The 25,950-nt window shown below is 38.5% G+C and overlaps 1 protein-coding gene and 2 non-coding genes across 7 annotated transcripts in view; all 3 read left to right on the top strand.

The window, feature by feature from the left end:
- Positions 1-25,950, top strand: part of SSH2 (slingshot protein phosphatase 2) — a 247,840-nt gene that overhangs the window by 174,321 nt on the left and 47,569 nt on the right. For all 5 annotated transcript variants that reach the window (XM_027130501.1, XM_027130496.1, XM_027130499.1 and 2 more), the window contains 4 exons: positions 3,038-3,141; positions 8,120-8,184; positions 20,632-20,753; positions 25,473-25,541. In XM_027130501.1, coding sequence (XP_026986302.1) covers positions 3,038-3,141; positions 8,120-8,184; positions 20,632-20,753; positions 25,473-25,541 — 360 coding nt within the window. The remainder of the gene's footprint in view (positions 1-3,037; positions 3,142-8,119; positions 8,185-20,631; positions 20,754-25,472; positions 25,542-25,950) is intronic.
- Positions 14,931-15,010, top strand: LOC113633198 (small nucleolar RNA U2-19). The gene has a single exon (XR_003438112.1). It is a non-coding gene; the product is annotated as a small nucleolar RNA U2-19 (small nucleolar RNA).
- On the top strand, positions 15,149-15,218 carry LOC113633197 (small nucleolar RNA U2-30). The gene has a single exon (XR_003438111.1). It is a non-coding gene; the product is annotated as a small nucleolar RNA U2-30 (small nucleolar RNA).

Here is a 25,950-nt window from a genome sequence, read left to right as displayed (position 1 = left end):
GTGCCCATAGCTGTAACTTGCCTGCTGATAGGTAGACTATTTAGCCTTTATTTTTAAAATATTTTCGTTTAGTAAAACAGACAGTTGCTGTGTTGGCAGCAGTGTGAATGTCATTTCCTGTCTGTGGTGTACCCCACTCATCCTGTCGCTCAGACATTTTGTTTTAGGTTGTTCCTGTAATGTGAGTGAAACAGAGTGACCCACAGCAGGGTGACATGTGCATACCACAAATGTAACAAGAGACAAGACTTGTGCAACAGACCACAAGAGTGCAATGCTTTATTTAAAGATGAAAACAAAACAAAACAAAGGCAGCCAGCACGCACAATTGTAAAGTGGCCGCTGTGGAGTCTTGTGTTTGTTTTTAGAAGACATATTCCAGTCTATTTGGCAAGTTACCTTAAAGGTATATCAGCTTCATGCCACATGATTAAACGATAAAATTGAATCAAGGACTGACAACTGTTATAGAGATGATTTAATTTCATTTAATCGATTAATTTATCATCACACATTTGTATTTTACAGCCCAGTAATCTGCCACATATATTGAATTCTGTAATCATTACTTTTTACCTGTGAGATTACAGAATTTCTATTTTCTTGTCCTAAATTACAATTCCTGTTTCAGGGATGGGTCAGATAAAAGAGTATGGGGGGAAAAAACCCCTGGGATGAATTCATTTACCCATCAAATATCTGTCAAGCACTTAATATGTGCTTGGCACTATTTCCAGTGTTGAAGATACAACAGTGCTGAGCAAAATAAAGTCTTATTCTTCGTGGAGCTTGTATTCTATCATAGGGAGATGACCACAATCAAGTATACAAGTGAATAAATACAATTTTAGCTTATGATAAATATCCTGAAGGAAACAAAACAGGACAACAGGATAGAGTATGATTGGGATGGGGCGAGAGGTGATGATATTGGAGCTGTGACTTAAATAGTGACAGGCCAGGAGAAAAGTGTCCCAAGTAGAAAACAAAGAGCACAAAGGCCCTCAGAAGGGGCCTGAAATATAGAAGAAACAGAAAGAAGGCTAGTGCAACCAGGTCATAGTGAACAAAAGGGGAGATGGTATAAGACCAGAGAAATAACTTCTTATCAGCTGTTAACAGGGCCCTGAGGTCCCAGCTAAGGACTTCAGGTTTAATTTATACATAAAAAGGGAAGCTGTTGGTGGGTTTTAAGCAGGAAAGTGACATTATATGATATTTATCTGTATATTTTAAAGCACTCTGGTTGCTGTTTGGTAAGTGGATAGTAGTGATACAGAAATAGTTGCAGACAGACCCGTTTAGAGGATTTTTGCTGATATAATGTCTGGGGTTAGTTTCACTTCAGGGATAGGGCGAAAGGGGTAAAGATATAGAAAAAGCAGAATTGCCCATGAATTGAAGCTGAAATGTATGAGAATGTGGGGGGCTCATGTATTATTACCTCTACTTTGTATATGTCTGAAATTTTCTGTAATAAAAGAAAACGTTTTAACGGTAGTCTAAGTGAAAAACAGTGGTACCCTGGACCATTGTCAGAGTAGTAATGGAGCTACATGGGCAGATTCAAGATGTATTTGAAAGTAAATCTCATAGGTGTTGTTGATGGATTAGATATATATTATTGGAAATAGAGAAACCAAGGACGACTGTTATACGTTTGTACCAAACAACTTGGGTGGATGAAGCTAGGGATCAGGTTTGCAGGGGACTCAAGAGAATAGTTTTGGCAGTGTAAATTTGAAATGCCAATTAGTTTTCCAAGTGGAAATGTTGAGTAGGGAGCACAGTGTAATTTACAATACATTAGCTAACACTGAATGGTGTACTCGCAAGCAATCTTGGAATCCTTCATTATGTGTTTCTAAACTTTGCCATTAATGACTTAGAAGTTCTATCCTTTTCAGATTCTGTAGATAACATTGAAAGGCTAAGTCTGTCGATATGAAATAATTTAGATACAATTTCTGTTTTCTGTGGATGTCCACTAGTAATTGTATTTTGAATAGCCTCTCTGCTGAGCAGTAGTTCCCCACCTCTGTTGAGCTATCATTCACATAAAGGATGTTAACATGGAGGGCAAACTCCATGGGTTGACCAGACTTCCTGTGCACTACTCCTTTTCAATCATATGGAAATGCAAGTTTGTGAAAGTAAAATTTTGAGTAACACTTTAGTGTGATGTGTGTATATTTTAAATATAAGTCTTTTATGCAAACTTTGGATCCATTATTAGTAGCTAAGCATTGTATCGTATTTCACGTCTGATTAGAATGCTGTTGAAACACCATTATTGACAACCATAGATCTATTAGTTATTGATAACCATAGATCTGTTAGCTCTGTTAGTTGTTAAAGTAATATTTATTAAGGGCACCACTCTAAGAAGCTTCTTATTCTTATTGATTCCTCACAACAACCTCAATTTATTTATTAATCCCTGTTTTATAGATAAAGAAACTTAGGCCCCCTAAAATTCACTCAAGTAGGAAGTAGTAGAGCTAGGATTCAAACCCAGGCAGTCTGGTTCCAGAGCCTTTACCCTATATTTCCAAAGCCTTCACTCTTAACTGCTACCGTGTAATGTATATAGAATATTGTAAGTTTTGTTTCAGAAAAATTATAGTAGACAAGACTGTGTGAGTAACCAGAGTCTCTCTTTTTTTTTTAATTTAAGTATAGTCGATTTACAATGTTGTGTTAGTTTCTGTTGTACAGGAAAGTGATTCAGTTATACGTGTGTGTGTGTGTGTGTGTGTGTGTGTGTGTGTATACACACACACATACGTATTCATTTTCATATTATTTTCCATCATGCTTTATTACAGGATATTGAATATAGTTCCCTGTGCTATACAGTAGGAAGGACCTTGTTGTTTATCAGAGGCTCTTTTGATTTTATTTTTACTTCATCCCATGAGGTTGGAACTTTAGAAAAGGGAAGAGAAAACAATCCCAAAGTCGGTCTTCATCTTACTGTTTGATTTTCTTCCTTAAATTACTTGTTTATTTATTTATTTTTACTTTTTCCTTATAGCATCAGCGAGAGCTTTCTAACGGTCAAAGGTGCTGCCCTTTTTCTGCCACGGGGAAATGGCTCATCCACACCAAGAATCAGCCACAGACGCAATAAGCATGCAGGTAAAGCTCCACATATGCCACTCCTTTTCTTGGTTTCTTTACCTTTTGTTCTAAAAGACTGAGTACCTCATCGCCATTTCTTCAACAGTTCTGTAATGGTGAAAGAAAGCATTGTACTATGCTGTAATCACTTTTCTTTCGCTCTCATGGACCATATTTCTGGCACTTAGCAGAATACCTTATACACGAAGTAGATGTTCAACAATAAATTTTTGTTGGAAAAATAATCAGGCACAAAAATACACTAATGAAGTCTTATGTGACATCTCGATTAAGGTTTTGGTAATCAGCTAAAAGATGTTCAGATGTTTCTTCAGACTCTATGCAAAATCGATTAACCAAAGATGACTTTTTTTTTCTGTCTGCTCTCTAGTGATGTTATGAGGAGACTAATATGGCATATTACTAATATAAATAAATTCAGTAGCACTATTGTGTTAACAAGAGTTACGATATCACATATTAAAATACCAGTTCTTAAATACCAGAGTCTACTTCTTGATTGTGTTCACGCTAAAAAGACTGGAAATTTAATTCAGAGGACTTTTATAGAAACAAGGAATCATCAAATAAATGTTCACTTAGGGATAAGTGTAATACTCTGATTTTGAAATAACCCACTAATATTCTGCACCCAGTACCAATATGAGGCTTGTTTCCCCACACATCCAAGCAATTCTCAGACACCAGCTGGGTGTCCTGCAATTCACCTCAATTCTGACACTATCTACCTGGAGATAGTGTCAGATTCCACAGGTTAAGGGCTCAGTTGTATAAGGCTGCCCCCCTTACCCCCAACTTCAGGTGCCAGTCACAAGTCCGGGTTGTCTGTAGATTGGAAGTTCCAATGACCCCCTCCTTGGGTTTGTTTAATTTGCTAGAGCAGCTCACAGAACTCAGAGAAACATTTTACTTATTGGATTACTGGCTTATTATAAAAGGATATAACTCAGGATCAGCCAGATGGAAGAGATGCGTAGGGCAAGGTATGTGGGAAGGGGCACGGAGCTTCTGTGCCCTCTCAGTGTATGCCCTCCCCAAATCTCCATGTGTTCACCAATCTGGAAGCACTCTGAACCCTGCCCTTTTGGGTTTTTGTGGAGGGTTCATTACACTGGTATGATTAATTCAATTGCTGGCTATTGGTGATCCATTGAACTTCCAGCCCCTCTCCCCTGCCCAGATAAGGAAGTTCCAACCCTCTAATCACACGGTTGGTTCCCCTGGCAACAGCCCCCATCCCTAGGTGCTTTCATAGAGTCAAGTCATTAATAGAACAAAAGACACCTTCTTTGCTCCACATCACTTAAGAAATTCCAATGACCACTGTAAAGCAATTATACTCCAATAAAGATGTTAAAAAAAAAAAAAAGAAATTCCAGTGATGTTAACAGCTCTGTGCCAGGAACTGGACAAAGACCAAATATCTATCTATTTTATTATAAATCTCTGTATCACACCCACTAACAGTAGTGTACGCATTTAATATTTCCATATGTTAGACTTCTCTAAAGTCAGGTGCATTGTGGTGATGAGGTTAAGAAAGAATTGAAGAAAGTTGGTCTAGAGAAAGAGGTCTCCAGGTATAGGATATCCACAGTTTAAAGGAAGATAATCAGCCTTATGCCTCTCTTCTAACAGCAAGCCTAACTTGTGTCATTTGGGGGGGAAAAAAAAAAGTCAGTTGTCCTGAGGACACCAATTAGAGAAATCCCAATCAGTGCTATACAAAGAGTGTTTGCTTATTGTCCAAAATGTGCCATTTTGATGACGTGTGATGTCCAGGAGTGGAAGCAATTGGAACTACTAAGAAGAGAAGAAAGAAGACTGTAAACCTTGAGTGTGTAGGTCAGAGGTGAAAGCCAGAAGTACTGTGTCCCATGGAGCCAGTAGTGAGTTTAACTCCAGTGCAGGTAATCTTAGCTATTTTAGTGGCTGCCCTACTTCTTGTTTGGACCTTCATCTAGTTCCAAATGTAGCAGCTCAGAATTATAATCCATCTCATTGGACAGTATTATCCTCCTACCAAAACTCTCCAGCCATGGAAAAATTTTAAAAGGGGCAGGTGAAAAAACTCTTTGGCAAATTAGCTTTGTACTACATTTTCTAAAAACCTTCCTCTTCAACGCCAACCACCAGAGTCAAGGGGGGAACTCCTCCCCAACGCCACAAAAACTTGAATGCACAGAGGAAGTAGACCCAGCTGAGCTTTGGGTTTCTGTTTGGTGTGGATATTTATCACAGTAAAAAGAAGACAAAATATTGGCTTAAATCCAGTGTGTCTGACTAAGATGTTAGGCAAATTGCTCTGTGGCATGTAATAGCAAGTGGGGTCAGTGGCTCTTCAGCTGCCACCCAGGTTTCTACTTGACCTTGTTCACTTAGCTTTCTCCATACCAAAAAGAAAAGCAGATTTAACACAAGATGAATGGACTTTACTTGTGATCCAGACCAGAACAGATGAGGCAGTGTGAGTATAAATGCTGCTCACAGAGCCAGACCTTCACATAAGCTGGAGCTCCCTTGGCTGAGCCGGCAGTAACTGAAAGATGATGGCAGAATTGCAAGCAGATCAAGGGCTTACTCTGTCTAATGGTACTTTCTTATGCATATTTCTTGAACGAGTTAGAATTTTATCTGGGCTTCATTAAAAATATCCAAGTACTTTTTTGTAATCAAAAAGTGATATTATAAGTGAATGTCTGCTAACATTTTAAAGAGAAACAACCAAAAGTCTTTAAAATCAAACTGAAGTCTAAAACTTGGCTACCCGCAGTGAAGTATATGAAAACAAAATGTAGGAAAAGGATCTTAATGGTACGGGTATATTGCCTCTATTAGTCTCTGTGAAGGACAGTTTCCCAAGAGGAAATACCTCATGGCAGTACTTTTCACCACTAGCGAACCTGAACTTCCACATACCCAGCTCGCATAGGAAGCCCTACTGTAGGGGTAGGGCTCCCTGACTTTTGTCGGACCTTCTAAGAAGGTCCAGCTAGATATTTGGGCCACTAGTGCTTGGAGTGGAGTCTTAGGGCAGCTGTTTGCCCAGAAATGTTTCTCCTCTAGAAGTTCTCCATCCTGAAAATTCTTTCTTTAGGTTATTTGTCCTGAGAGAACAAAAGGAAACTTAATTTTTTAAAAGCCTGAGCTGCTTACCTCAATTGTAACTGTAGTCATTCTTCATTGTTTATACCTACCTAACACTTTGTCTCTCCACGCTGATTCTTTTATTTTTAACAGAAAGGGGAGAATTCCCTGGTGGTCCAGTGGCTAGGACTCCACACTTTCACTGCCAGGGGCCCTGGGTTCAGTCCCTGGTGGAAGAACTAAGATCCCACAAGCCACAAGGGACAAACATACTTGTTTGCCAACGTACTTCTTTTTTCTTCCTGTCTCTCTCTACTTCTTGCACATATCAGCATTTCATCTCATCATTAACAGCTGTGAAGTTACGTGGATGAAAATTATGTATGTAGATTCCAAGACCAATGTGAGAACAGGTTACGGTGGCATCCATGATTATGCAGGCACATTAGTCACTTTAGACTCCTGAAAAAGGGTTGGTCAGGAATGAAGTTTTTTTGTTCTCTGATGGTTATCGTTCATGATAGCACATTATCTAATTATCTCCTACTAGCCAAAGCTTCCGATTTTCTAGTACAGAACAGGGAAATTGTGGAAATCTATAATAGTTTAATACAAAGTAATTTCAACTTAGTTTTATAGGATGTATAAAAGCAAGTGAGGATTGAAATAATGATTGGCTATTATTTATTTATTTTAGTTTTGGCTGTGTTGGGTCCTTGTTGCTGCGCATGGGCTTTCTCTAGTTGGCAGCGAGCAGGTGCTACTCTTCGTTGCGGTTCAAGGGCTTCTCATTGCAGTGGCTTCTCTTGTTGCGGAGCACGGGCTCTATGTGTGCAGGCTTCAGTAGTTGTGGCACATGGGCTTAGTTGCTCTGTGGCATGTGGGATCTTCCCAGACCAGGGCTCGACCCTGTGTCCCCTGCATTGGCAGGCAGATTCTTTTTCATTTATTTATTTATTTATTTTCGGCTGTGTTGGGTCTTCATTTCTGTGCGAGGGCTTTCTCTAGTTGTGGCAAGCAGGGGCCACTCTTCATCGCGGTGCGCGGGCCTCTCACTATCGGGGCCTCTCTGGTTGCAGAGCACAGGCTCCAGACGTGCAGGCTCAGTAGTTGTGGCTCACGGGCCCAGTTGCTCCACGGCATGTGGGATCTTCCCAGACCAGGGCTCGAACCCGTGTCCCCTGCATTAGCAGGCAGATTCTCAACCACTGCGCCACCAGGGAAGCCCGGCAGGCAGATTATTAACCACTGCGCCACCAGGGAAGTCCCTGATTGGCCATTTTAAAGCACCTAATAATATGTTCACTAGAATATATATCCCTTGAGATCTGCTGGATTTAATATCTTTTTAATATCAGCTACTGATGTGGAAATCATTTTTAACTGTTGACATTATTCTAGGGGGGAATCTAAAATTCTTCTTAGATTAAGTGCAACTGAATATCACAATTACAGAGATAGGAATGGCAAAATGGTTAGCTTTTTAAAAGTTAGAGATAATTCTAACACTGTATACCATACATCCCAATTTCAAGATTCCCTTGATTCCACCTTCAGTGGGCCTGAAAGCACAGCCAGTGCTTTCTCTGCCCAACACATTTCACCATCGCTCTCATCAACATCAATCATGGTACAAAACTGACTGGTTTCAAGTGCAGCTTCCATAGGACAAACACGAAGCAAATTTTAATGTAGTGTAGACTTAAAAGTGAATGTATAGAGATCCAGTCTACCATTCATATGAAGACACTCACTCAATTTCTGTGTCTAATTAGAGTCCCTCAGTGAACCAGAACTTTCTTTTACACAAGTTATTAGGGTAGAAGGAATCCTCTCTGTTAACATTACAATGGAGAATAATTATCCTTTGTTTTGTAAATTTCACCAGGTGACCTCCAACAGCATCTCCAAGCAATGTTCATATTACTCCGCCCAGAAGACAACATCAGGCTGGTAAGTTAGAGGTATTATTATAACTTTCTTCCTCAAAAGACTGTCTAAGATAGCAAACATTAAACAGTCATTTTTATGTCCCAGCATAAAAACTGTGTGGAATAGAAAAGAAGAATGACATGTCCCCATCATCAAAGAGCTTAGAATGTAACTGGGGATATGAGTTAATCTGAAATGATGTGAAATAATTTGGTTCAAGACTTGATGAGCGCCAGTTTGTAAGTTATTGACCATAACACCAATTAAAATTCAGAAAAAAGAAACTGGGCCACTTAACCTAGTTGAGGAAGGTTTTATATAGACAGTAGAGCTTAAGCTGGGTCTTGAAAGATGATGAGATTGGCAGAAGGAAAGAAGACAGTCATTCTAGATGAGGGCATGACTGAAGCAAAAGCACACATAAGAGGGACAGGGAGAGAGTTAAGTGGCCAAAGGTTTATGCTGGTCTCAGAGTCAGGAGACCTGGGCTTAGTGACAACCATATGATGTTGGACAAATCACTTGGTCTGTCTGTGCCTGCTTCCTTATCTCTTTTCTACCTCTCACAGTTGAGAGAATCAAACGGACACTAAAGCATATCAGAGTATAAAATGCTGCCTACGTATGGGGACTGTTGTTAATACAGGGAAGTTAAAATACCAAAAGACAAGGCAGGCAAATAGGGACTTAATGCTCCAAACTAGAGGTCTCAATCTGGCAGTCCACAGGCCAGAGATATGTTTTGTTTGGACCACACAGTGGTTTTTGTTGCTGCTGTTGTCGTTGTTTTAAATCTGAGCCAGAATTTTAAAGCTGGATGATTTCACATAGAAATCCAGACTTGGGGCTTTTCTTGAAAAATCAAGAATTCTGACAACACTGGGACCTTATTCTTACATGGCAAAACTTGGCTAGACTTGGTAGGGGGAGGGCATCAGTATGGCCTGGGTTCTTAATTTACTGTAATTTGTACATATTCTGTTGTCTCCTGCACACTAAAGTCAAGTGTCACCATTTGTCATCGTTCCTTCACTGTTGCCTTGTAGTAAAACATCTAATAAAAGTAGGAAAGTAAAAATGGGATGAGTATGATTCTTTGTGGAAAGTGAAAAGTATTTCTACCCATTTAATCTTCACGTGGACTACTCCACTCATTTACATTCCCTATCTGACCCCCTAATATTTAATACCTTTAGTACCTCTACCTTTTCAGTAATCTGTAGTGAAGCATTACAGGTTTTATGAGCCAAGAAGTTACATGGGACAGCTACAGTATTTTTTTTTTTTAAACATCTGTATTGGAGTATAATTGCTTTACAATGGTGTGTTAGTTTCTGCTGTGTAATGAAGTGAATCAGCTATATATACACATATATCCCCATATCTCCTCCCTCTTGTGTCTCCCTCCCACCCTCCCTATCCCACCCCTCTAGGTGGTCACAAAGCCCTGAGCTGATCTCCCTGTGCTATGTTGCCGCTTTCCACTAGCTATCTGTTTTACATTTGGTAGTGTGTATATGTCCATGCCACTCTCTCACTTCGTCCCAGCTTACCCTTCCCCCTCCCCGTGTCCTCAAGTCCATTCTCTACGTCTGCGTCTTTATTCCTGTCCTGCCCCTAGGTTCTTCAGAACCTTTTCTTTTTTTTTTAGATTCCATATATATGTGTTAGCGTATGGTATTTGTTTTTCTCTTTCTGACTTACTTCACTCTGTATGACAGACTCTAGGTCCATCCACCTCACTACAAATAACTCAGTTTCGTTTCTTTTTATGGCTCATATTCCATTGTACATATGTGCCACATTTTCTTTAGCCATTCATCTGTCAGTGGACACTTAGGTTGCTTTCGTGTCCTGGCTAATGTAAATAGAGCTGCAATGAACATTGTGGTACATGACTCTCTTTGAATTATGATTTTCTCAGGGTATTTGCCCAGTAGTGGGATTGCTGGGTCATATGGTAGTTCTATTTTTAGTTTTTTAAGGAACCTCCATACAGTTCTCCATAGTGGCTGTATCAGTTTACATTCCCACCAACAGTGCCAGAGGGTTCCCTTTTCTCCACACCCTCTCCAGCATTTATTGTTTGTAGATTTTTTGATGATGGCCATTCTGACTGGTGTGAGGTGATACCTCATTGTAGTTTTGATTTGCATTTCTCTAATGATCAGTGACGTTGAGCATCCTTTCATGTGTTTGTTGGCAATCTGTATATCTTCTTTGGAGAAATGTCTATTTAGGTCTTCTGCCCATTTTTGGATTGGGTGGTTTGTTTTTTTGATATTGAGCTACGTGAGCTGCTTGTATATTTTGGATTAATCCTTTGTCAGTTGCTTCGTTTGCAAATATTTTCTCCCATTCTGAGGGTTGTCTTTTCGTCTTGTTTATGATTTCCTTTGCTGTGCAAAAGCTTTTAAGTTTCATTAGGTCCCATTTGTTTAATTTTGTTTTTCTTTCCATTTCTCTAGGAGGCAGGTCAAAAAGGATCTTGCTGTGATTTATGTCACAGCGTGTTCTGCCTGTGTTTTCCTCTAAGAGCTTTATAGTGTCTGGCCTTACGTTTAGGTCTCTAATCCATTTTGAGTTTATTTTTGTGTACAGTGTTAGGGAGTGTTCTAATTTCATTCTTTTACATGTAGCTGTCCAGTTTTCCCAGCACCACTTATTGAAGAGGCTGTCTTTTCTCCATTGTATACTCTTGCCTCCTTTATCAAAGATAAGGTGATCATATGTGCGTGGGTTATCTCTGGGCTTTCTACCCTGTTCCACTGATCTATATTTCTGTGTTTGTGCCAGTACTGTACTGTCATGATTACTGTAGCTTTGTAGTATAGTCTGAAGTCAGGGAGCCTGATTCCTCCAGCTCCATTTTTCTTTCTCAAGATTGCTTTGGCTATTCAGGGTCTTTTGTGTTTCCATACAAATTGTAAAATTTTTTGTTCTAGTTCTGTGAAAAATGCCAGTGGTAGTTTGATAGGGATTTCATTGAATCTGTAGATTGCTTTGGGTAGTGTAGTCATTTTCACAATATTGATTCTTCCAATCCAAAAACATGGTATATCTCTCCATCTGTTAGTATCATCTTTAATTTCTTTCATCAGTGTCTTATAATTTTCTGCATACAGGTCTTTTGTCTCTTTAGGTAGGTTTGTTCCTAGGTATCTTATTCTTTTTGTTGCAGTGGTAAATGGGAGTGTTTCCTTAATTTCTCTTTCAGATTTTTATCTTTAGTGAATAGGAATGCAAGAGATTTCTGTGCATTAATTTTGTATCCTGCTACTTTACCAAATTCACTGATTAGCTCTAGTAGTTTTCTGGTAGCATCTTTAGGATTCTGTATGTGTAGTATCATGTCATCTGCAAACAGTGACAGTTTTACCTCTTTTCCAGTTAGGATTCCTTTTATGTCTTTTTCTTCTCTGACTGCTGTGGCTAAAAATTCCAAAACTATGTTGCATAATAGTGGTGAGAGTGGGCAACCTTGTCTTGTTCCTGATCTTAGTGGAAATGGTTTCAGTTTTTCACCACTGAGAACAATGTTGGCTGTGGGTTTGTCATATGTGGCCTTTATTATGTTGAGGTAAACTCCCTCTATGCCTACTTTCTGGAGAGTTTTTATCATAAATGGGTGTTGAATTTTGTCAAAAGCTTTTTCTGCATCTATTGAGATGATCATATGGTTTTTCTCCTTCAATTTGTTAATATGGTGTTTCACATTGATCGATTTGCCTACATTGAAGAATCCTTGCATTCCTGGGATAAACCCCACTTGATCATGGTGTATGATCCTTTTAATAGGCAGTTGGATTCTGTTTGCTAGTATTTTGGCGTCTATGTTCATCAGTGATGTTGGCTTGTAGTTTTCTTTTTTTGTGACATCTTTGTCTGGTTTTGGTATTAGGGTGATGGTTGCCTTGTAGAATGAGTTTAGGAGTGTTCCTCCCTCTGCTATATTTTGGAAGAGTTTGAGAAGGATAGGTGTTAACTCTTCTCTAAATGTTTGGTAGAATTCGCCTGTGAAGCCATCTGGTCCTGGGCTTTTGTTTGTTAGAAGATTTTTATCACAGTCTCAAGTTCAGTGCTTATGGTTGGTTTGTTTATATTTTCTATTTCTTCCTGGTTCAGTCTTGGAAGGTTGTGCTTTTCTAAGAATTTGTCCATTTCTTCCAGGTTGTCCATTTCATTGGCATAGAGTTGCTTGTAGTAATCTCTCATGATCCTTTGTATTTCTGCAGTGTCATTTGTTACTTCTCCTTTTTCATTTCTAATTCTATTGATTTGAGTCTTCTCCCTTTTTTTCTTGATGAATCTGGCTAATGGTTTATCCATTTTGTTTATCTTCTCAAAGAACCAGGTTTTAATTTTATTGATCTTGGCTATCGTTTCCTTCATTTCCTTTTCATTTATTTCTGATCTGATCTTTATGATTTCTTTCCTTCTGCTAACTTTGGGGGTTTTTTGTTCTTCTATCTCTAATTGCTTTAGGCGTAAGGTTAGGTTGTTTATTTGAGATGTTTCATGTTTCTTGAGGTAGGATTGTATTGCTATAAACTTCCCTCTTAGAACTGTTTTTGCTGCATCTCATAGGTTTTGGGTCGTTGTGTTTTCATTGTCATTTGTTTCTAGGTATTTTTTGATTTCCTCTTTTATTTCTTCAGTGATCTCTTGGTTACTTAGTAGTGTATTGTTTAGCCTCCATGTGTTCGTATTTTTTACAGATTTTTTCCTGTAATTGATATCTAGTCTCATAGTGTTGTGGTTGGAAAAGATACTTGATACGATTTCAATTTTCTTAAATTTACCAGGGCTTGATTTTTACTCAAGATATGATCTATCCTGGAGAATGTTCCATGAGCACTTGACAGCTACAGTATTTAAGAAATATTCCTCAAAAGCTAATACAGAGTAGAGGGGAGGAGGCCGCCAACTTAAATCAGGAAGCCTGCTGGGTAGTTATTGCAATAATCCAGGTGCGTGGTGACGAGCCCTTCTGGGCTAAGGTGATAACTTGGAAATTGAACTTAATGTATCTGTGGAAATCCAAATAGCTGATCTCTGCTTTGTGTCTGGGAAGAGAGATAATGAGTAGAATACATGAATGATTGGAAAGTTGATGATCAGCCCTCTGAACTCTATGGTAATTACACTGATCATTCTGTGTTTAGATTCTGTCATTTTTTCTCCTGAATGCTGCCTCTATAGCCTTCTTGACATGGCCACTAATTTTTGTTGAGAAACTCACTTTGAAATTTAAAGGAATTGAAATAAGAAATCCCTCCAAAATTATTTTATATCCTAATCCTAATGTAGCATTATACTTACATAAATCTTGTCTATATTTCTTGATATACTTCTATTTTAAACACTTCTTTTTAAGTGAAAAAAGTGGGGTCCAATTCTTCCAGCATTAGTATTTTAAAGCAGTGATGCTCAGACTTTAGAGTACATCAGAATCACCTCCAGAGCTTTGTTAAACTGACATTTGCTGGACTCCACCTGAGAGTTTGATTTGGGGAGCGGGAGGCAATGATAATTTACATTTTTAACAAGTTTTCAAGTCATGCTGATGGCACTGGTCCAGGAGTCACACTTTGAGAACAACCCCTCTAAAACCCATAATAATGGTCACTTGCATATATTAGAAATAGAGATAGAAATTTGTGGCTAGAGCTAAAAGCTGAGGTCTATTACTCACTTTATCTCTTTCTCATTAATAAAATTCCAGAATTTGGGTTGCACCTCTGAATGTTAAAATAATTTCAACCACAAGAGACTTGGGAAAGCATAAGGGAGCAGTTACTAAGGCAGAATTGGCAATTAAATTTTTTCCTTCCTGCTGAAGTATGCAGCTTCAGCTGCTTTACATTTATAAAATATAAATTCAAAAAATGTAACTGACGCCTTTAAATTAATTCAGAGCTCAAGTGACAAGCCATTTTACAGCAGTTGTTTTGAATTGTTACAAACACATAGTCATTATGTTTCAGATTATTGAGTGAGTCATCTTCAAGAAAATGAGTGAATACATTGTGTGACTTTGGACAAATTAGCACTTTTCTAACTGAAAGGAGCATTTGTAGACTCAAAGCAAAGCCTTTTGTTTTGAGTTAAATTGGAAATGCTGAAACTCTCATTCTGGGGATTGTGCATAAGGTTAAAAGTTTGATAGTTAACTGAAATTCCTGCTTTTATTTTTTTTAATAACTCAACAACAAATAAAGGCACTAAATCCCACATTTTGCTTTAGCATTGAAAATAGGACTAAACTAATTTTTCCTCCAGGGAAGCTCTGCATTGTAAATACAATCTTAAGCGTTAGCTTTAGTACTTGGGAAGACCATAGCTGATAATATGAAGGCAGTGGTTTTACAGTGCTCTTGCACATTATCAAAGACCCATTTAATTAAAAAAAAAAATAGACTGGGAAATTAAGAGCTTTGCTATCATTTAAAATAACTTAAGCTAGTGTTTTTAACTAGCAGTGAGGTGCTGACAAGGTACTAGGAGTTGTTTTTGAGTAATTTGCAGGAGAATTTAAGAAAATGAGTTTTTTGGTTTTGTTTTTTTTTTTTTTCAAAAAGAAAAAGGGGTTAATTTTTAAATTTTTAATCAGACAGTACAGAGAGGCATAAAGGCAAAGTAAAAATCACTTTGTATCCTATACTCCAAGAAAACCATTCTTACTGTTTGGATGAGTATCCTTCTAGTCTTAAGTGTACGTGTAAGAGTATGTGTCTGATTCTCTGCGATCTGCTCTTACTGAACTGGGTCAGTGATGAAAATAGCCAAATCTGAGCATCAGAAAACCTTGCAGTCTACCTAATACATGATCTCTGTAGTACTGAGAAGCAAAAGTATAAAGTAATTTAAAACATAAGTAAGGGCTTATGTACTTATAAGGTGACAGTGGATCACTGAAGACTTGTCAGTGGTTGAATGAAGTTGGGGGCAGGGGCAGTGTGTGTATGAAAGGCTAATCAGTTCTGAGCCATGATGAAAAGATTTTACTACTGACCTTTATAACTATTAAGGTTTCTGTACTTGATCTGAGCTCAGAAATGAAAGAAGAAAAAAAGTATGTGTCATGTCAGAGAGTGCCTTTTTTATCTTTTTTTTTTTTTAAACGAACAGGTGAAAATCTAAATGTTGTTTTATAACCTGCTTTTGTCAGACTTTCCTGTGGGTATCTTTCCATGTCAGTAAATAAATCTGTTTTTAATGCCTGCACAGATATAAGTCATTGGGTTTGCAGGGGTTTTTTGTTTTTTGTTTTTGGCTGCACCCCACGGCATGAGGGATCTTAGTTCCCCAACCTGCACCCTCTGCATTGGAAGGGCAGAGTCTTAACCACTGGACCTCCAGGGAAGTCCTCCCATAGGGTCTTTTTTTAAAGAATTTCATAGAGATTTTTTAAAATAATAAAATCCAGAGACTCCCTCAAGCTCTGTTTCTTTTGAAGACAGTGTTCTTTAGTTCATTAGTGTCACATCTGAAGTCTATTTTAATTTTAGGTATTAACTTTGTTCTTTTGGCTAGAATTTAATATTGGCATACTTTTGAAACCTTTCTTTCTTGATGGATTGCGTGAGCTGCCTTCTGACGTTGGGACTTTATAATGTGGCTTCCCTCAGGATAAACATTGCATGTAGGGGCATGATGTAAGATTCTTGTTGGAAATAGATTAAAGACAAAGGTGCAATGTAAACTTAAGGAGTATTTCCTGATGCTGGATGATGCTGAGCAGAGAAGTTGTTGTATCGGTTTGTGAACTGCTTATAATCAGATTAAGCATTTAAACAAGGGAAGTTTTTAACATTCTTTGATAAGATGAGCTTTGAAAATGAGATGACTTCTCAGACCTAGGATTGCTGGATCCAGTTCTCCTGAAACTTGTACTATTCCAAATTTAGCAATAAATGGACTTTCTTGGAATAATTTTCTCAGTTGCTATTGCTGCCACGTTTTAAAATCCAAAACGTTGGGACTTCCCTGGTGGCGCAGTGGTTAAGAATCTACCTGACAATTCAGGCAACACGGGTTTGAACCCTGGTCTGGGAAGATCCCACATGCCGTGGAGCAGCTAAGCCCGTGTGCCACAACTACTGAGCCTGCACTCTAGAGCCCAAGAGCCACAACTACTGAGCCAGTTCTCCACAACAAGAGAAGCCACCACAATGAGGAGCCCGTGCACCACAACGAAGAGTAGCCCCCACCCTCCACAACTAGGGAAAGCAAGGAAGACCCAACCATAGATAGATAGATAGATAGATAGATAAATAGATTGATAGGTAAGAAAAATATATCTTTTTAAGTCCAAAATGTTGAGGAGATATGGAGATATATGTTTATGTATAGCTGATTCACTTTGTTATAAAGCAGAAACTAACACACCATTGTAAAGCAATTATACTCCAATAAAGACGTTAAAAAAAACAAAATGTTATTTTATTTGGGCGATTAGAGTAAACTTCAGTAGTATCCTTTTCAATGAGAACTTTAATCAGATGCATCTGAATTGTTGCCTTATTTGTCATCTATTCCATGTGAGTTCTGGAAACTGAGGAAACATTGGAATTCCTGCCAATTCTAATATTAGGGTATGTGCAAACTGCCATTTTAAATTATATTTCTCTGATTGACTTAATGAATCAAATTAGATTATTAGATTTTGTTAATCTCCCCAACACAGGAGTGAAATAGACCTCAAACCAGGGTGGGTATTAGTATTTTCTCTATGCTGTGGCTCTTAAATTTTTATTTATTTCCTTAATCTAGAATCTTGAAGCTTAAAGGGAATTTCGAAGCCTCAGGTCTGTCCCCTGGCATTGCAAAAAAAATTTTTTTATAAAAAAATTTGATTTTGGGCTTCCCTGGTGGCACAGTGATTAATAATCCTCCTCCCAATGCAGGGGACACAGGTTCGAGTCCTGGTCTGGGAAGATCCCACATGCTGTGGAGCAACTAAGCCCATGCGCCACAACTACTGAGCCTGCGCTCTAGAGCCTGTGAGGCACAACTACTGAGCCCACATGCCACAACTACTGAAGCCCGCGTGCCTAGAGTCCATGCTCCACAATAAGAAAAACCACTGCAATAAGAAGCCCATGCACAGCAACAAAGAGTAGCCCCCGCTCACTGCAACTAGAGAAAGCCCGTACGCAGCAACGGAGACCCAACGCAGCCAAAAATAAATTAATTAATGAAAAAAAAATTTTTGATCTTGCCCTTCTCATTAGGATGTAGGTGTTAAGTTAACGTCATGGCTTCTCACCCACTGATTAAAGCTCCACTTCCATTTAGTAAAGGTTTAGTAATAACTGTAGGTGCTATCTAGAGGTCCATGATCAAATCCCAAGACCTCTAAGTGCTATTCTTCCATCTAAGAAGCTTAAAATGGAATGAATCCGTGATGTGCCAGTTTCTCAAGCCTAAATCAGTGTGAGATGACTGGGGCCTTTCCCATTAGGTTTAGGATCTTCTGTTCTGATTAGATTAAGCAAGGGAGGGCCAAACATTTGAAATGCTCTTTATATTTTAAATAGATACATAGATAAACAGATACACACCTCACTTTTAAAAGAGAAACAACTAATGTTTTATTTGAATATCACAAAGAAACTTGCTACCCACCTGCTAACTTGGCCTGATAACTTGCATAATAGGTAATATTTATGGAGGTCTTTTGTTTGTTTTTGTTTTTACCTTTATCAGCTTCAACTTAGCCAATCAGTCCCCACTAGTTGGTGTAGAAGTTATAGATAAATGATCAGAAGCATAGTTTAGTTGTTTTCATGTCATTTGCATGTGAGCCTTTCCAGAAATTCTCAGAGCTTTGACAGGATAAAAGACCTGTAACATACATATTCAGGAAACTGAACAGTTAGATCAGAGCTTGCCAAAGCAAGCCCAGGTTTAGATATGTAATAATATCTGAGATCTTATTTATAAGAAATTCTAGTTTACCTGCACCAGGTTTTTGGTTAGTTTAATATTTTGTGGAATGTTTCTAGAATCATAGAGTCTGTGCTGCCTGTCAGTCCTCCTCATGTGCATTTACTGCTACTCATAGCTCTATGTGTATAATGCTCACTTGGTCCCAGCCAAATAGGGCTAGACCTTCGTCAGTTTAACTAGTAGTTCCTCTTAGCTTCTCACAAGTGAATTTGGTTTGAAATGTTCTATTATTTCATGGAACATAAAAGTCAGCAGTACAGCTCTCTACCTGATACATGGAGTTAGTATGGTGGGAATTACATTCTTGGTGTATCAGCTCTTTATTAGAGACAAGCTTAATGTAGTTACTTCAGGTGATTGTGCTTACAAGTAGCTTTTCCTAGGAGTATCAGAATAGAGGTGAAAAGATAGCCAGGAGAGACTGACTTACCTCTGCCTTTTTAAGTGGGTCATGTGATGTCTCTTTTTTTTCTTTGCCTGGCCACTTTTGGAATAGTGACAGAATGAAGGAGGAGACTCCAAGAAGAGTAGCGCTGAAAGAATTCCAGATAGAAATTTCTAACAAATTTGTGACAGATTTCTTGAGCCAGGTGATAGGATTGAAACCGTTTCTCTTCTGAGATAAGGAGTGGGGGTGGGAGAGTATGTTATACAGAGGATATTGCCTCCAGGGCACATCTTCCTGGCTTTTTATTAACAGATAAAAAGAAGAGTAGTCTAGACTGTACAGTCTGTGAGGGCAGGAACCATATCTCTCTCTTCCACCATTGAATCCTCATGGCTGCCCTGATGATATACACTGTAGATACAGAGTAAATAATTGAATGAATGTTGACTAGTAGCCATTTTACTTTATTTTTAAGGTTTATAAAGTATCTTTTTGAGCCTTCTTATTAAGAAAATTCCCAAACATATAAAGTAGAAAATATGTCTGCATGAACCTGTTACCCAACTTTAATAACCATCAACATTTTGCCAGATTTCTTTCATTTATCTCCCCCTTTTATTCTTTCTTTGCTGGAACTTTTTAAAAACCACTTTATTTTGAGGTACGATTGACATACAAAAAGTACATATTTATATATACAACTTGATGAGTTTGGGGATAAGTATGTACCTGTGAAACCATTACCACAGTCTATATCATCGACATATTCATCACCTCAGAAGTTCCCTCCAGCCCTGCCTCCCTCCTCTTCCTCCTCCTTAGCATGATGACGATGGTGGTGAACTTAATAGAAGATCTACCCTCTTAGCAAATTTTTTTAATAGACTGCATTTTTTAGAACAGTTTTATGTTCACAGTAAAATTGAGCAGAAGGTACAGAGACTTGCCACGTACCCTCTATTCCCACTCAAGCATAGCCTCCCCCATTATCACGATCTCCCACAAGAGAGATTGTCACAACTGATGGACCTACGTTGACAAATCATTATTACTCAAAGTCCATAGTTACATTAGGGTTCACTCTTGGGTGCTATACATTTTATGGGTTTTGACAAATGTGTAATGACACGTATCTACCACTTGAGTATCATACAGAGTAATTTCACTGCCCTAAAAATCCTTGGTGCTCCCCTTACCCCTGGCAACTACTGATCTTTTTACTGACTCTATAGTTTTGCCTTTTCCAGAATGTCATAGAGTTGGAATCATACTATCTATCTAGCCTCTTCACATTGGCTTCTTTCACTTAGTAATATGCCTGTAAGATTCCTCCATGTCTTTGCATGGCTTGATAGCTCATTTCTTTTTAGTCCATTATCTGGATGTACCACAGTTTATCCATTCACCTACTGAAGAATATCTTGTTGCTTCCCATTGTTGGAAGATTTTAAAGTAAAACTTGGGCCTCAGGTCATCTCACTCCAGATATTTAAGAAAAAGGCATAACCACAATGCCATTATCACACTAACAGTAAATCCTTAATATCATCTGAGACCATGTGCATATTTGAATTTTCTGAAGGACCTTTTAAAATACCATAATTTTGATAAAAATAATATAAACTTCTGATATTTGAAACTAAAGAAAATCTTGTAGTGTATAATCTGTAAGAATGCAATAGAGTATATTCCTCTTAGATATTAAACCTTGCTTCCTATTATAATTGTTTGCGGGACATGGATCTGTGAGTCAGGTGCTCACATTCATATACCTCACATTCCACTCTTAGATCATTAGAACATGCCCTGGTAATCGTTATTGTTATAAATTATCCTAATAGCAAATATTTATTGAGCATTTAGTATATGCCAAGCACTGTACTTTACATGCATTATTTCATATGATTCTTACAACCCAATGGAATAGGTATTATTATATTTCCCTCCAATTAACTTACTGAAGTTTTCATAGTTAATCCATGAACTGGGATTTGAATTTAGGTCTCCTAATTACTGGCTCTGCTATCTCCTTGAGTATGCTTTAAAATGGTGATGTAAAAAGGGTTGAATGATCTAAAATTGATCTTCTAAATTTCTTAATTTCTTTATTGTCTATTAACCTCCAGGCTGTAAGACTAGAAAGTACTTACCAGAATCGAACACGCTATATGGTAGTGGTTTCAACTAACGGTAGACAAGACACTGAAGAAAGCATCGTCCTAGGAATGGATTTCTCCTCTAATGACAGGTATGGTACCACAGAGGGGAGAATGAGAAAACCTCTTTTTAAACAACCCACTCCAGTTACCTTTTGGGTTATCACAAAAACACCTTATGCAGTTCTACTCTAAAAGTTCAGTGCGTAAAACTAGAGAACATCAAAAGTATCTTAGTCACACAATCTTGAAAGACAAAAATGTTTAGTGAATGTCTTTGGTTGTGTGTTCCTAATTTACCACTATTCCTTACCTTCTTCCTCTCATCTTTAGATGGTAATGATATAAAGCAAATGATTTAAATTTCTATCTCCAAGGGGGGGAAAAACTGGCTTTTCTTTGCAGTCCTCTTTATTTTAAGCAGTAACGATTCATTTGGTGGTTCTGGGGCACACACCCTTTGTGATAGTGTACCAGTGGGTTCTGGGTTCAAAGAGAGCCCACTTTAATTCCAGTCTCTTATATCCATGGCCTTGCACCTTGCTTTTGTCAAATGTTACACTTCCTTTTTTCTTCTTCTGAGTTAAAGAAAGGCAGGGGGGATGATTGTTTAAACTCAAAACAGAACCTTTTATAATCATTTACCTTTGGCTTTAGCAGCACTATACATCCTAAGATGATACCTAAGGTGATACCATGTATCACCTGGCTTTTTTGTGCCTCTAAGGTTTGTTGCTTTCCATTTTATTTTCCCATTTTTTTTGGAGAAACCTTGGGAAGACTGTGGAATGTGGCTGCTAAGCAGATCTTTGCACTGTAGATAATAAGCCTCAGGAAATCCTGCCAGATATCTCAAAGCATTGACTTCCTGGTTCAGGACTAGAATGCGATTGTGGAGTAGCTAGGGGTGTGACCCAGGCCTGGGAGAATTTAGTGGCAAAGAGAAGAGGAGACTAAGAGTGATTCTCATTGTCCTGATGTTGGAAGGAAAAAAAAAAAATCACATTGTCACCAGAAAGATTCCCAAACTAGTGTTTACCTGAGCTTGTACATAGCAGTCAACCTGAAAATGATATGTGGGTTCACCAGGATCACAAGGCCAGAGTTGTTACCTTGTATACCACTTACAGCCTTTAATTGTACGCTCTGAAATTACACAGGCTTGTAAACCACATTTAGGAAGCTTTTTCTCCTGCATGGTTTTAACCTCTGGTGTTACCTAAGCAACACAGATCTTTCAATAAGCATTTATCCTGTAAGAATACCTACCTTGCCTACATTCATTAGTACTTTAAGACCTCTGATTTGGGTTTTTATGTCTCTAGATCTGTACTGTCCAGTACAATAGCCACTAATCACATTGTAACTATTTAAATAAATTAAAATTAAATAAAATTAAAATTTCAGTTCCTCAGCCACAGCTAGCCACATTTCAAGTACTCTAGCTACATGTGGCTTGTGGCTTCCCTGTCGGACAGTACACTTATAGAACATTTCCATCATTGCAGAAAGATCAGGTGGACAGGGCTGCTCTCCATCTCATTTCCTTTGTTTGGTTCTCCCTGACTCCTCCTTTGGAAATCCCATAAAACAGGAACTGGAGCTGCATGGAAATGTCATTTGAGTCTTGCCCTAGAGAGAGAAGGCGACAACTTCAGATTCTCCTGACCCAGAGTCTGGGAAATCAGATGTCTAATCTTATCTCTCTTTCACTTTGTCCTAAACGTTCCCAGAAATCATAAAGAATGCTTATTAATGTGGGTGCCCAGTAATTTATCCCCGGTAAACTGCATCTGTCTTTGGTAATAGTCCTGCCTGAATCGTATCTGACTAACAAAAGACAATTTTCGTTTATGGAAGACAAAATGTGATAAGAAAAGCTATAGAAACTAGTTTTCATTCTATTTGGTAAATTTGGTATTATGAATTCCCCTACATCCTCTGTTTGAATGAGCTTGGACAGTAAGAAAATTGCTGCCCACTTCAGAATACTGTTGCTCAAGTAATCTAGTATCATTTCTATCTCAGTTGCTGTTTGAAGGAATCTGTATCATTTTGTATCTGAGAATATAAAAAGTTAATGTTTCAAAACAGTATTAAACCAAAGTGGAACCCAGATTGTTTATGACATGCTCATCCCAAGTAATTCTCAAGATATATGACAGCCAATTTATTTAGCCTATTTATAAGTTCTTTGAGTATTGTGTTATATTTTAAGTAATAAATTTTTAAATAAAAAGTATAACCTTGGTTTCCAAATTGCATTTGGTATATATTTCAAGTTATAAAGTAATAAAGTTTTATGGTATTATTTTATAATTTTTCTTCATACCCCCAACACCTTGAAATGTCTGGTACATAGCGGCACTCAATAAATAATTTTTTAATGGGATGAGTATCTATTAAAATAAGTAACTATACTTTAATGGAGAAACTTTCATGAGACTCAAGATAAACTAGATAAAAATACTAGGTGTGCCTAATTCAGGCCTCTCTTTCCTGTCATGTGAAAAAGCTACTTCTTAATGTAAAAAAGCATTCTGAGCTGAATACAAGCAGAAAATGTGATGTTTGCTTCCTGCATATCATTGTCACTTGTCTAAAGTTTAACTGGTGTCTGGTCACAAGCTCATAGATCACACTCTTTTGGACCTTTGATATCTTCTGTAGTTACTTAATTTCTAGATTTGTCACTAAGCTATAAATCCTTCATGTTTATACCCAAATTATACTTGCTGCTAGGACCTAGCTAAGCATTCACTTAAGGAAAAAAAAAAACCTACTCTAAAAATAACTCGCTCAACCTTGGGAAGCCATTTTCAAAACAGGTTTTCCTTGTACTCACCTCATCCAGTCAACAGAAACAGTGGTGGAGCAGTCTTCCTCCCTCCAGGGCCTGGCTTGATAGCTGTTCAGGAGTTCAGGCCCAAGGTTACAATGTGCCTAAGCTGTTGCAATCTTGATTTGAATCTCCTGAACTCTGGAATCACTGGTGGAGTTGTGAGTAACACAGGGCAGCAAGTGCAGTGCAGAGCCTTAGATACAGCCCAACTAGGGAATGGCCTTTGTTAGCCCTGCAGTGACTCCAGCAGCAGTGGGAGTTCAGTATTCCCCATGTTGTTTTTATTTTTTTATTTTTTATTTTTTTTTTTGCGATACGTGGGCCTCTCACTGTTGTGGCCTCTCCCGTTGCGGAGCACAGGCTCTGGATGCGCAGGCTCAGCGGCCATGGCTCACGGGCCCAGCCGCTCCGCGGCATGTGGGATCTTCCCGGACCGGGGCACGAACCCGTGTCCCCTGCATCGGCAGGCAGACTCCCAACCACTGCGCCACCAGGGAAGCTCCCCCATGTTGTTTTTAATGCACTTTTCATAATGTCCCCCACCCTGCCCTGCCAAAATCACTTTCCATTGTGTTAGAGCACCCACCACAGATTCATATTCAACATTTGTTTTACATGACAATACATTCATACGTATTGTTTCACTTTAAATATTTTAAATTTTTATGATAATCCTGTGAGGCTTAGGTTTCATTACCTATATTTTAAGATGAAGAAATTAAGGCTGTGAGAGGTTAAATAACTTGTCAAAAGGAATTGAAATACTGAAGGAGATCGAATCCAGAGCTTTTGATATAGTATAACTGCTCAATACGTGGTAGTTGTTATTGTGTTTTAGGCACTGTTGTACACATTTGTTTTTGGTGTGTTATCTAATTTAACCTTCAAAACAGCCCAATAAAGGAGGTGGTTTTATCCCAGTTTTACAGATGAGTAAACTGGAGCACAACGCAATTAAATAATTTGCCTAAAATTATACAGTTAATGCCAGAATCCAGATTCCAAAGCCCCTCTGACTCCAGAGCCTGTGCTCTTAACCATACTTCGCTGTTCCACCTCCTACATCTGGTGTTCTTTCTACCATACCATGCTGCTTTTCTAAGATATATTGGAAGGGAGAGGGTGTAGGAGCCTTTGGGAGACTGGATGGAGGGGAAAATGGTGTATGGCAGCCTTAAGGAGAGAAAGTGGCAGAGTTCTAGGGTGGATTATAGTTGTCCAGAGAAGTGGTGTGATAGAGACACAATTGGGAGTCCATGGCTTCCCATCCTAACCTGTTCCATTAACTTAAAGCTAGTTTCCTCCCTGGGATAGGGTGTGATTTAAATAATATTTTAACATACCATACTAGAGCTACTCTTTTTTTGGTGGTTGACATTCCACTTCACTCTGCATTTCAGCAATGCTGTTTCAGTGCACAGCCACCAAGCACTGTTTTATTTTTTTAAGTTGTAATGTGCCTGTTTTGTCTCTCTAACTTGATTACAAACCATTAACAATTACTTTTCCCTTTTAGACTATTGAGTACGTTCTGGTATTTAAGAAATCTATGTAAACCGCAGGATTAGAATTGAGCAAATCACATATTCAGAGGTCTTCAGTAACTAGCAATAGTTCTTGGCATTGGAAATAATTCTGAGTTGAATTGGGTGCTGTGAACTTGGGCTGAGACCTGCCAGTTGCAAGTCAGCGATCACCTGGACTTTTTAGACAGTGGCCATTTGCAAGACAGCAGTAAAGGAAGCTCAGTCAATAAGTTCTCTATGTTTAATACCTAGAGACCTAACTAACACCTGTTTAAAAACAGCTTCTGGACACATATGTTGGGTTACTGGTAATATGATAGAAATTTCTGCACTTATGTCAGAATTTAGAGCTTAGGGACTTATCCTTTGTAGTGAAAGAGTTAATAAACAGCTGCTTCCTAGAGTAACAGGAAGTAATTTATGGACTATTTCTTGTCTTGCAGTAGCACTTGTACCATGGGTTTAGTCCTGCCTCTCTGGAGTGACACCCTAATTCATTTGGATGGTGATGGGTAAGAGCTTTCCCTTTTTATTCTCCTACAGAAAGCCAAGGGGTGGGGTTCCATCTTAGTGCCCATTCATTCAGCTGAATGGGAGGCCCATTATGCCCAGCTGAACTGTCATGTCAGCAGCTCAGTGAGTCCTTTTAAACTCCTGTTTTGTAAAGTAGAGTAAAAATACAGCTTGCCAGAGCCTCTCGCTTCTACTCCTCTAGACCGACTATGGTAAGAATTCACACAAAGAAGAGCTAGTTTGTTGGCTCGCTCTTTAGTCTGAGCACGTGGGACTGTTGCAGTGCTCTCCCAGAGGATGATACGTTCTGTTTCACATAATCTCTTGCTGCCTCTGCCAGCTGTCAGCCTACAGTATAACCCATTCCTGTGCCAGTTCTTTCCAGTGACCCCCCACCCCCACCTACTG

This window comes from Aethalodelphis obliquidens, unplaced genomic scaffold (assembly GCF_003676395.1).
Source record: "Aethalodelphis obliquidens isolate GAN/ISIS:26980383/991018 unplaced genomic scaffold, ASM367639v1 scaffold38, whole genome shotgun sequence".
In the NCBI taxonomy this organism is placed as follows: domain Eukaryota; kingdom Metazoa; phylum Chordata; class Mammalia; order Artiodactyla; family Delphinidae; genus Aethalodelphis; species Aethalodelphis obliquidens.
Note: the sequence above shows the minus strand (reverse complement) of the source record. Positions and strands in the feature narration are given on the sequence as shown.